This window comes from Gobio gobio (genome assembly GCF_949357685.1).
Source record: "Gobio gobio genome assembly, chromosome: 12".
NCBI classification, from domain to species: Eukaryota; Metazoa; Chordata; class Actinopteri; order Cypriniformes; family Gobionidae; genus Gobio; species Gobio gobio.
The window spans coordinates 50407535-50420841 of record NC_137105.1 but is presented as its reverse complement, the minus strand read 5'-3'; the positions used below and the strand labels follow the sequence as shown (position 1 = coordinate 50420841).

At 38.5% G+C, this 13307-nt stretch overlaps 1 protein-coding gene across 1 annotated transcript in view; it reads left to right on the top strand.

The window, feature by feature from the left end:
* rngtt (RNA guanylyltransferase and 5'-phosphatase) overlaps positions 1 to 13307 on the top strand; it is a 174794-nt gene that overhangs the window by 20580 nt on the left and 140907 nt on the right. Inside the window, exon 5 of the mRNA XM_079831823.1 lies at positions 9819 to 9894. Coding sequence (XP_079687949.1) covers positions 9819 to 9894 — 76 coding nt within the window. The remainder of the gene's footprint in view (positions 1 to 9818; positions 9895 to 13307) is intronic.

The window sequence follows — 13307 nt, the reverse complement described above, 5'->3', positions numbered from 1 at the left end:
ACATTTCGTTTTTGGGTGAACTATCCCTTTAAGCCTCAGAGAAGTCACTAGGGGCTGGCTGAACAGCCAACTTGTCAAAATGTCCAAAAAATGAACCCCAGACAGCAGAAAACTTTTCAGTAACATCAGTCCTCAAAAGTCGGAGTCTTTCCATGTGTATAACAGAAATCATGTCCGTAATCCACATATGGAAGGAAGGAGGTGAGGGTGATTTCCAGTTCTTAAGCATAAGTCTCTTAGCCACAATCATACCCAGCATTAGAGCGTGTTGTAATGTTCCCGAAAGTTCAGCGTCAGGTGGAAGAGGCTCATTGTAAGCCTTGGAGAACCAGTCAAAAATGCTTGACCAAAAACCAGACAGTAAAGGGCAAAACCGAAAAGCGTGAGAAGCTGTGAGAAGCTGTGAGAAGCTGTATCCTCCGCCACCTTACACCTGTCAGACGTTGGTGAAACAGCAGGGAAGATTTTATGCAATTTGGTTTTAGTGTAATGTATGCGGTAAACAACTTTGAACTGGATCTGTTTACTGAACAGCGCTTGTTTTTGATTTAAATTAGATTGTATCATTTCAAGATTTAAAGCAAAATGGTCTGACTTTAGCTTTGTGAACGTATGCTACGTAAGATACACCTGCACAAGCAGAAGGACTGAATGAAAATGCACATTCACTCTCTGACAGTCGGTGGTGCTTGGCGTTTTCATCTGGCTATTGGTTAATGTCAGCCAGCAGTCAAATACTGGTGCAGGAAATAAATGCAAACGCTTTCCGTGTAATGGATCATCCCTGTTTTGTTTAGTTCTGTGACCATGGCTGAATCCGAAATCGCCCCCTATACCCAGAATGCTTACTGTATGCTGATGATACTGTGAATTTTTTTTTTCTTCTCTGACTCAAATCCTGACGTTATTCTAAATTAACATTTGATCTTCAGTGCTTACATGACTGGTTGAAAAAGAACCATCTGACCATCAATGCAAAAAAACAACTGAATGTATGTACTTTCATTCACCTAGAAAAAGTCTTTCTTATGCTGATTCTATTACCTTTGCAAATCAAGATCCTGCCACTAAAAAGTCTTATAAATATCTCGGTGTGTTACTTGATACACACCTTACATACCGGGATCACATTTCTAATTTAACAAAAAAACTGAATCAGAAACTTAAAACGTATAACAAGACTAGATCATATCTTTTTCTGTTTCTGAAACGTATCTACATGCAGTTGTGTTTTCAACAATGTGCTTGGCGTTTTCATCTGTACACAAAGCAGCGCTGCGCTTATTAATGGGCATTATATGGAGGTAAGAGGAAAAGAGGATGCCAACTTTTCTGAAGAAGTCAGTTCCCTTCAGAGATACAGTGCATCCGGAAAGTGTTCACAACGCTTTACTTTTCACACATTTTATGTTACAGCCTTATTCCAAAATTGATTAAATTCAATATTTTCCTCAAAGTTCTACAAACAATACCCCATGATGACAACGTGAAAGAAGTTTGTTTAAAATCTTTGCAAATTTATTTTAAAAAAACTTTCATAAGTTACATAAGTATTCGCAGCCTTTGCTCAATACTTTGTTGAAGCACCAATCACAGCCTCAAGTCTTGTAGAGTTTGATGCTACAAGCTCGGCACACCTATTTTTGGGCAGTTTCTTCTTTGCAGGACCTCTCAAGCTCCATCAGGTTGGATGGGGAGCGTCGGTGCACAGCCATTTTCAGATCTCTCCAGAGATGTTCAATCGGGTTCAGGTCTGGGCTCTGGCTGGGCCACTCAAGGACATTCACAGAGTCGTCCTGTAGACTCTTTTGTTATCTTGGCTGTGTGCTCAGGGTCGTTGTCCTGTTGGAAGATGAACCTTCGCCCCAGTCTGAGGTCCAGAGCGCTCTGGAGCAGGTTTTCATCAAGGATATCTCTGTACATTGCTGCATTCATCTTTCCCTCGATCCTGACTAGTCTCCCAGTTCCTGCCGCTGAAAAACTTCCCCACATCATGATGCTGCCACCACCATGCTTCACTGTGGGGATGGTGTATTGGCCAGGTGATGAGCGGTTCCTGGTTTCCTCCATACATGATGCTTGCCATTCAGGCTAAAGAGTTCAATCTTTGTTTCATCAGCCCAGAGAATTTTGTTTCTCATGGTCTGAGAGTCCTTCAGGTGCCTTTTGGCAAACTCCAGGCGGGCTGTCATGTGCCGTCTGGCCACTCTATGATACAGGTCTGATTGGTGGAGAGCTGCAGAGATGGCTGTTCTTCTGGAAGGTTCTCCTCTCTCCACAGAGAAACGCTGGAGCTCTGTCAGAGTGACCATCGGGTTCTTGGTCACCTCCCTGACTAAGGCCCTTCTCCCCGATTGCTCAGTTTGGCCGGGCGGTCAGCTCTAAGAAGAGTCCTAGTGGCTCCAAACTTCTTCCACTTACGGATGATGGAGGCCACTGTGCTCATTGGGACCTTCAGTGCTGCAGAAATGTTTCTGTACCCTTCCCCAGATCTGTGCCTTGATACAATCCTGTCAGTAGCGAGAAAATTTAGTCGCACCAGCAGGAAAAAAGGTCGCAAAAGGCCACCATTTGGTCGCAGTCTGGAGCCCTGTGGTTAGAAGTTAAAATATGCAGATACCAATAAATGTGTAATCCTGGCGTACTTGAAACAGTATTTATTGTACTGTGAATTTCTGTTTTTTACTCTTAAAATCATGTATCTTTTCATCTGTCTTCAGTTTCTGGGTGATCAATCTGACCTTAATGCTACAGCGGGTGGTTTGCATCCCAGCTAATGGCGGATCACAACCTATAATGCCCAGTGCAGTTGCTTCAAGCCTTTCAGTGCGTTTCTGTTGTGTTTGGTAGTTTTCTCATAGCACACCATGATGCTGTAAGCAAATCAGTAGATGTTCCAGTGTATAAATAACACTTTAAATCCCTACAAAGAGCCATAGGCGCCCATCAAAGCCCAGACATCAATGGAGTCGAGCATCTGTGGACTGGCTTAGAAATCGCTGTTATCATCAGTGCGGTCTAAAAGTTTTTTGTTAAATCACTATCTAGTGACTAGGACAGCTGTGCGGTGTGATATGAAATCACACTTATGAATGTGTGGCATTTGCCGTGTTCGCCTTTTGATAGAGTCTTTATTTTTCTATCGCCAGAGGATATAATCCCAGAAATACCAATACAGCTGCACCCATGTGAGAACGCTTTGATAGGAAATCTCATTTGGCGATAAGTTTGTCGAGTCATTGTAAGTATTAATATGATGTTTATGTGAAGGCAGGCTGATCAAGAGCTAACCGACGTAACACTTGGTTAAATTTGTTCATTTTGCCATCATTTGACATTGTGGCTAGCGTCCACTTTTGAAAAATAGCAAATGTTTCCGGTTGCCTATGATTTACTAATAAAGACACGTTGTCAAGGTCTGTAGGAAATATGTGAAATTAATTTCCTCTTGTCCAGATGAAAGGACAGTTTCACTCCTACGGGAATGTGTAGAGAAACTATAGTGTATGTTTGGTCTTATTGGAAACGTTATTCATCAGGGCATGTTATTATTTGTAATTTTTCATCAAAATGTACTTGCACTACCTCTGAAATGACTTTTATTTTCATCTTACCTTCCCTAGACTGTGCTGGCTATTGGTTAATGTCAGCCAGCAGTCAAATACTGGTGCAGGAAATAAATGCAAACGCTTTCCGTGTAATGGATCATCCCTGTTTTGTTTAGTTCTGTGACCATGGCTGAATCCGAAATCGCCCCCTATACCCAGAATGCTTACTGTATGCTGATGATACTGTGAATTTTTTTTTTCTTCTCTGACTCAAATCCTGACGTTATTCTAAATTAACATTTGATCTTCAGTGCTTACATGACTGGTTGAAAAAGAACCATCTGACCATCAATGCAAAAAAACAACTGAATGTATGTACTTTCATTCACCTAGAAAAAGTCTTTCTTATGCTGATTCTATTACCTTTGCAAATCAAGATCCTGCCACTAAAAAGTCTTATAAATATCTCTGTGTGTTACTTGATACACACCTTACATACCGGGATCACATTTCTAATTTAACAAAAAAACTGAATCAGAAACTTAAAACGTATAACAAGACTAGATCATATCTTTTTCTGTTTCTGAAACGTATCTACATGCAGTTGTGTTTTCAACAATGTCTTGCTGTCTTCCAATCTGGTCTCTTACCACTAAGGAAATTACTGAACCAATAGCACGATTATACAATCAAGCTCTCAAGATCCGCAGTAATCTTCCAAAATGGTCCCATCATTGCATCGCACTTACACGCTCAAACGCTCTGACTTTCCAGCACTATATATATAGTCACGCTATTACATTTTATTTTCAAATTCAAAATGGCACTTCACCAACACTTGCTGCACTTCATCCGTCTCACTAGGTCAGTTTCACAGGCACTTATACCAGTCCCTCCATATAAAAACAACTATGGGCAGAAATCCTTTTTTTATACATATACCAAAATTTGGAATTATATTTCACATCACATTAGAAAAATTCCATCCATCATATGCAAAATGTTTCTTCTAAACTGTTACACTTGTACTCACTGATCGTTTATTTATTGTCCTAGTTCTGCACCGTTTGTATTGTTGTTTTTAGTCGTTTGTATTTGTTTAGCCTGTGCTAATGTCTTGTATAAGTGTCATTGACCTTGTGCTGTAAATTGTGTTTTATGGAACCTGCTGGAAACCAGTTGTTAAACTGAGTCAGGCCCGTTTAAATTGATTTACAAAGTAATAGTAATCAAAGAAAATAATATTTACAGAATATATAAATAGTAAAACAAAAACACGGAACACAAAAGCGAGGGACAATGAGTAATATTTTTGGTCAAATCGTGCCCTAGGTCACGTGACATGCTACTATCCCATCGCTCTGAGTCCGAGATTGCGAATTAATAGTAGGGTCACGTTGCAAACAATTCAACGGTACAAACTTAAAGTTGTAATAAAAAAAATTAATCTTTCAAAACAAAGTTTAACCAACAAAACATCAATCGGGGAGGCTAGAAACAAACAACAAGAATCAAAGCAAACAAGAGAAAACCACGCCCCCTTTCCTCTGGTCACTTCCGGGTCTTTATCAAGGGAAGACGAGCTCCGATTGGTGCTTTGGGAGGGATGTCACTCATGAGCAAATGATGATCGACGTGAAAACCAACCAATCGTTAACCTAAGAATGAATGACAGCTGAGAATAGAGAAAGGAAAAAAGAAAACAAGCAACGAACGTCGCGGACGTAAAATACCTTTAAAGGGATAGTTCACCCAAAAATGAAAATGATCCCATGATTTACTCACCCTCAAGTCATCCGAGGTGTGTATGACATTCTTCTTTCAGACGAATAAAATCTGAGTTATATTAAAAATGTTCAGGCTAATCCAAGCATTATAATGGCAGTAATATTTGCTCTGTTTTTGAAGTCCATAAAAGTGCATCTGTCCGTCATATAACTGCTCCACGCGGCTCTGGGGTGTTAATAAAGGCCTTCTGAAGCGAATCGACGTGTTTGTGTAAGAAAAATATCCATATTTTTAAAAAAAATCTATGGCTCTGCATCAGCTGTCCCCGCGCCATCACTTCCGGCGAATAATGTCAAAATACATGCAAAATACCGGCGTGATCATAGATATATACATAGATTCCTCATTAGTGGCTGCGCGGATCGGTCGAATGAGGCATCTACGTATATATATCTTTGATCACGGCATTTTTTTGACCTTATTCGCCGGAAGTTATGACGCTGGGAAAACTAGATGACATTCGTCTGATAAGAGGTAAAAAAATAACATAAATACTGTTGGGTTTCTCGCAGAAACTGATGGTTTGGTGTCTTAAGACATCAATGTGTGTCGCCACGAGCCGCAGGTTTAATAAGGATTCGAATGTCTGTGTGTTTTTACTCTCATTGCTCTCATACTCTAAAATATCCCCATTGACATCATTATACGACTATCACACTGCAACGGTTGAGTTAAACATCTTCATTTGTGTTCTACTGAAGAAACAAACACACCTACATCTTGGATGCCCTGGGGGTGAGCAGATAAACATAAACATTTCATTTTTTGGGTGAACTATCCCTCTAATGTAACTTTTTAACTTTTCCTGTATAATAAATGAAATGAATGAATGAACCCTTATATAGGGCATTATTTGAGGGGACGGCCATTTGTAGTGGTGTCCGAAACCATAGTGGACGTTATTGAGTGCACTCATTCAATCCCACAATGCACCTCAAAAACGAGTGTACGGCTGATGTACACACAACGGCTGTCCAACTTCACACACTCGTTTTCATTCGCTCCTTCAAGTGAACTGTATTAGTGGACTAACATAGGGAATAGTGATTAAGGGTTTAGGGGGCGATCTCGGATTCGGCCACTGAGTGTTCAGTGTTTTCATTCGTTGATCATCAGTTACACCTTTCATTGATTGGTTTGTCAGTCTATTTAAGCTCTGAGTTTCCTTTAGTTCTTTGTCAGTTTTCTTCTGAATGCCTTGAGTTCTGTTTTAAATAAAACTTTGACTACTGCGATCAGATCCGTTTCATCAACTATACTATTACGTGGATTTCTGCATTAATTAGTCATCAATTTTAAAGACTGTATACTCAAAAAACATGCATTGCTTTTACATATGTATTGTTTACACATTCACAATGTGTATAATGGGGGAAAAGTACACTTGTGTTCAAAAGTTTGGGGTGGGTAACATTTTTAAATGTTTTTGAAAGAAGTCTCTTCTGCTCACCAAGGCTGCATTTATGTGATCATACAGTAAAAACAGTAATATTGTGAAATATTATTCCTGTATTTTCAGCGTCATCCCTCCAGTCTTCAGTGTCACATGATCCTTCAGAAATCGTTCTAATATGCTGGTTTGATGCTCAAGACACATTATTATCGATGTTGAATATTTTTGTGGACAGTGATAATTATTTTTCAGGATTCTTTTGAACTCACTTTAGTTTTAACTTAAAAAACCCCAAACTTTTGAACGGTAGTGTGTGTGAACCCTTAGATTTATTAAATGGCTGACCGTCTTAACCTCCTCCAAATGTTTCCTGTAATTGCGGCTCAAAGCCAGTGAGCCATTTATTTTATTGCAAACCTTCGGTTCGATCATATTCTTGGGATATCTGGTGTGAATCACTCTCTCGAGGTCATGAGAGGCTCCAGAAGGTGTCTTTTCTTCTGTTGATCATGTGCTTTGGGTTGTCGTTCCGGTGCATCACTCAACTTCAGTTTGTTCTCCTGATATAAGTTTTGGAAGTCGCAATGAAAACATGAAATCAAATTTGTGCATAAATCCAGGTAATCCACATCCTTTTTCTGAAACGGTGGCTCTTTAAGCATTGTTAGTGGATTTCAGACTGCAGAGCTGAGAGCTGGAGCTCTGCAGAACAAATTTGCATGTAATTTTGTTCAAGCTTTGTGTTTTTGTATGCAAAATAAGTGCTGTTCACAACCACTGACAGTGGGCCGAACGGCGCTTTAGCAGCTTGAACACACACACACAACACACACTACAATGATGGGTGTTTTTTCTTAAAGAATATCTTCATCAAATGCAGTGCCTTGACAAATGCTACACCCACTTCTGGCGTTAAAAAACTACTGTCATGATTTAATGAAAAATTAGTGCTGAAAAGGCGTGGACAGGGTTATTTCTGTGGCTGACCTTATTGCATATGTTTGTTTTATTGCTTCTGGAGAGCCACTGTCGTGCAGAGTTAGATCCAGCCCTAGTCAAACACACCTGAACCAGTTAATCAAAGTCTTACGAGGCATACTAGAAACTTCCAGGCAGGTGCGTTGAGGCAAGCTGGAGCTAAACTCTGCAGGACACCCCAATATAGATAACATTGAAGAGTGAACTGGTGTGACATCATTTCGAACTAAATCAGGCCTAAATTAAATTTTTTTTAAGGTTTTTTTTTTTCTTTCAAAGTCCGAACCGAAGTTCATGTTTTGATACATTTGGTTAGTTTTGGTTTGCTTTCACATTGCAATTATGCGAGCGCACTGAATAAACGGACGCATATCGTTGCCACTGTTGAACAGTGCGCATTGCTTGACTATTTTCTTTTCGTTTCATGGACATTTCAAGCTTTATATACACATATTTCTCTTGTCTGTGAGGCAGTTGCCTGCGGAGTTTGGGTTTATTTGAGACGCGCTCCAGTTCATGTGTAAAGCATGTGATCGCTCCCGCCATTATTGTCTGCTATAGACTATTTGCTTCTTATTTATTAAATCCAGGCAATTATCTGATTAAACGTTGATTAAAATTAAGATACAAAACGAAAATCACATTAAAGAAAGGCTTTCTAAGCAAAATCATACAAAATTTATTTCACAATCATTTCTGACCTTCTGTCTTCTGACATATTGCGCATCTTTTCACTTTTCATAATCAATGTAGCCTAGATGAAATAAAAAAACAAACATTATAATATTTAAAGCTACACTGTGTGATATTTTCCCCCATCTAGTGGTGAAAAGGTATATGACCATCCAGTGAATATTAGTTTCTGTTCCTCTCAATTCCGATTTCGTCTTAACTCCTACGGTGGCCGATTTAGTCCAAGATTAACATGGCTTCCAGTTCGACCTCATCCACATTCGACACGGTGCCATCGAGTGTTAAAACGCGAAAGGCGAAGCTTGAATTTACGGGTATGTCCCTCTTTGGCTAATGTACTTTCAAGATGGAGGGGCAACATGGCGACCCGCATTCGAACCCCTCACCCGTATGTATTTACAATGGCATATTATAAACTTACGAGAATACTTTATTACTTGAAAGAAGTAAATATACATTAATGAGCACATATATTTCTGAAAGAACTAAGTGTTTTTAGCTAAGAATAAACTAAAAAAAGTGACACAGTGTAGCTTTAAACATAAACATGAGCTTCCTGTAAATGGTCTGAAAGTCCGAACCATACAGAAAATGCTTTCACGCTAGAAACGAACCGAACCTTTGTTCAGTTTGATCCGGACCGAGACGACCTCTTTTCGTCGGACCAAATTTCGTCTGGTCAGGGGAGGTTTCACACCTGTAATTTTGATTCGGACCAAACTGAAAAGTCCGAACCAAACAAGGTAGGTGTGAAAGGGCCCTAAGATGCAAACCGCCACCGACTGTGTTGGACTGTCATCTGGCGCTGGATTATTTACAGTATTATAGTATGTTTAGTATTAACACAATATGAATATTTAACTTTTTTTAAATATGTAACTTATTTTTTAAATATTGCTGTTGTCATCAGTCCCAGTATATTGCGTACCACCATATGCATTAGATGGATGGCTTTGGCCTTTGTATCGCACTGTTTTTCATTACTATGTCTGATTATTACCCTGTCGCAAAAATGGCAAACTCAAAACAAAAGGCCAACTCTATGAAAGAAGCGCTCGGAAAGCACGTCTCTCTGCACATCCTGCTGATGACTGTAATTATCTTAATAAGTTCACACTGCTATTTTCACGCTGCGGCTGGCTTGAGCGGAGTTCAGCACTCAGCGCTGCATATTTAATAAGTGTATCGTTGAGGAGAGGAGAGCAGTCCTCTCAGATGAAGGGTTTTGTTCTGTCGTCAATTACCAAATGTCCAGTTCCGCCCATGTGCACAGACTGCATAAATAGCCCAAAATGATGATATCGATTGCAGCGAAGGACGAAAATTGTGCCTGTGTCCAGAAATGATTGGTTTGGCTGGCGGGTGGTCTGTGTGATTCAGTTGTGTTTAAGTCTCTGTTGTGTTTCTTTCTCCCGCAGGCGTTCACTGCACGCATGGCTTCAACCGCACGGGCTTTTTAATATGTGCCTACCTGGTGGAGAAAATGGACTGGAGGTTAGAAAACACGAGCACTCACCCAATGCACACATGTCTGAATGAACTTTTTTTCTTTTGTGCAGAAAATGCCAAACCAAACCAAACAAAAATGGCTCTTTTTGCACACACATTAATTGCCTGAAATATCACTAATTACAAAAAAACTATTATTCGACAGACAAAGCATCAAAAGAACAGCTTCATAAGGGTCATTTGTTTGTGCATCAGACTACATGATGCCCATGACGACTTCATTATGAACATTGTTTGCCATTCTTTTTTTATCATCACATTTAATACTGCAAACACACAAATCACATGAAATATAAGACTTGTGTCTAAGCCAGTGTTGGGGGAAAAGCATTACAAGTAACTTGAGTTACGTAATAATATTACTTTTTCCAAGTAACTAGTAAAGTTACGCATTACTTTTCAAATTTACAACAAAAATATCGGAGTTACTTTTTTTTTTTTTTAAAGTAACGCAAGTTACTTTCCACATTAATTTGACTGACTGCTCTCCTGCCCCCATGTTGAGAAAAATAAGTGCAGAGGCGTGTGTGTGTGTGTGTGTGTGTGTGTGTGTGTGAACATGAGGGTTATTGTAGTTCTAGACTAAATGTGAGCTTTTATTTATCTCACTTGCACAATAAAGATTCTGTACTACTCAAAATAATAAAATCAGTCAAATGCAAAATCAGAGTACTATGCAAACCTCCAATAATTAAATGTTAAATAAAACAACTATTTTTAGGCATAATCTACCTTTATATTCAATTTACCAATGTCTTGCTGCTGACCTTTGATGATGAAAATTACTAGATTTTTTGTTTTTATTGGTAAAACTTTTTTCTCCTGCATCCTATTCTTCCATTATCCAGAGCTGCGCCCTCTACTGTTCATGCTGGAATCTGCATTTTAACCTCAGCCTGGGGCTTATTATTTAAATTTTGGTATGAAGAGGTCTTTACAAAAATATAACTTTTTTGTTATAAAAAACCCCCAACAAAAACAAGCCCAGCCCAGGTGAGAAAAAGTAACGCTAAAGTAAAGTAACGCATTACTTTTCTTGAAAAGTAACTAAGTAACTCAATTAGTTACTTTTTAAGGGAGTAACGCAATATTGTAATGCATTACTTTTCAAAGTAACTTTCCCCAACACTGGTCTAAGCAACAAAATTTAAGGGAAGCCTAGAGCCTGCAGCCTGCCACTGCCTAAAAAGTGCCCATATTTGTCTGGTGCTAGATTTACATTTAATAATTTAGTGCAAAGCGACTTACAAATGAGGAGAGCAATGGAAGCGATCAGACAAAACAAGGGTCAGGAAGAGTTGCTTTTATAAAGCAAGCACACATTACTTACTCGCCCTCAATTTGTTCCAAACCTGTATGAGTTTCTTTCTACTGTTGAACACAAAAGAAGATATTTAGTTAATGGTTAGTAAATCATTTTTGGGTGAACGATCCCTTTAATGTGTGCTTGCTGAATAAAAGTCACGGTTTCCCCAAAAATATGAAGCAGCACAACTTGTTTCAACATTGATAATAATCATAAATGCACATCATCACATTAGAATGATTTCTAAAGGATCATGTGACATTGATGACATGAGTAATGATGCTGAAAAATCAGCTTTGATCACAGGAATATATTACTTTTTAAAATAATGTAATTAATGTGGCCTTGGTGATGCATTAAAAAGTATGTAGTGTATACGTTAAATATGGTTATTTGTGCTTAAAATTCAACATTAAATCAATCTATATGTTATATAATCACATAGTAATGCCTGTTTTGTTGAAAATCCAGTGAATGAAACACTTTTCAAATGTAAGAGGCTTCGTCTCATTTGATTATTTTCTCTTTTTGTTTGGAACTTGATTGACAAACCAAAAGCTAAAAAATGATTCCTAACAAATGATCATGCCTCAGTGCAATAACAGATTATACTGCATAACATTACGCAACGAAATCTGCCAAAACAATAAAACTAATATTATAAAACGCCTTGTTCTGACTCTGAATTTAATTTGGATGCGCAACAATGGAAGCTGTTGTTGCAATCATCAGCTGAAGTACATATTAATGCGACAAGTGTTGACATTGCCAGTCAACCGTAAGCAACCTGCACGTCTACACTGGTTGTCGCATTGCAACGTGAAAAAAATCAATCCCAATGAATCCGATCAATGAAGCTGTCTGCACTGAAAGCACCTGTCTGTGACAAAGGCTCAGAGTAGGCTGTGTTTCATTTGGTGTCATGTGGTTTTTCTATCATACAGCAGATGAATTAAAGGTTCTTTATTGGCATCTGTTATTCTTTAAGAAGAGCCTTTAGCATTCATGTAACTTTTCCATTGTACAAAGAGTTCTTCATAGTGGAAAAAGGTTATTTAACAGATATTTATTCGATTATTAAAGTAGTCATTTTGTTGTTCTAGCACTCAAACGCCTTCTGTCTTTCCATAAAAAGAGAAATATGACTTTGCCAGTGTGTCTATTGCATCCCGACTAAAATCACTTGATCACACATCACGGCAAAATTACAACATTTTCAAAGTCGAAAAGTAGAAACTTCCCAGGTGGACTTGAAGGCAGTTTCGAATTTCGGTTAATTTCAATTTGAACGTAAACTCTTCATGCTGAGTAAAACAAAAGTGCTCTTTTCCCTGTTATTTGTGACCCTGGAGCACAAAACCAGTCGTGTGTCTCACGGGTTTATTTGTGGCAATTGCCAACAATACATTGCATGGGTCAAAATTATCCATTTTTCTTTTAAGCCAAAAATCATTAGGATATTATGATCATGTTCCATGAAGATATTTAGTAAATTTCCTACCTTAAAATATATCATAAATGTATTATTAGTAGTAATATGCATTGCTAAGGACTTCATTTGGACAACTTTAAAGGAGATTTTCTCAATATTTAGATTTTTTTTGCACCCTCAGATTCCAGATTTTCAAATAGTTCGGCCAAATATTGTCCAACAAACCTCACATCAATGGAAAGCTAAATGATTCAGTGCTCAGATGATGTATAAATATCCATTTCAAAATATTGACCCTTATGACTGGTTTTGTGGTCCAGGGTCATATTTGTCAACTACCCTTGATCATTGTGAGACGTGATTAGAGCAAAGTCCCTTTAAGACAAGTAATTTCACTCGGCGGCCATCTTTGAAACGCCCCTCGGGCATGCCTATCTCTTTGAATGGGGAAACATCAAATTCTCCAAAACTGCTCGCCAAGCTTATGATTACAGGTGTCATAAAATATCTTTTTTTTTAATTTTTTTATACTGTTGTCTGAGGTCAACTTATGACGTTCGCGTGGTTTTTACATTCAGAAACATCATAATGAATAAGTAATAGGCTATTTTTACTTTCTGCCTTAGTTTTAAAGCTCTCTGAAGAAACACTCGGTTTTGA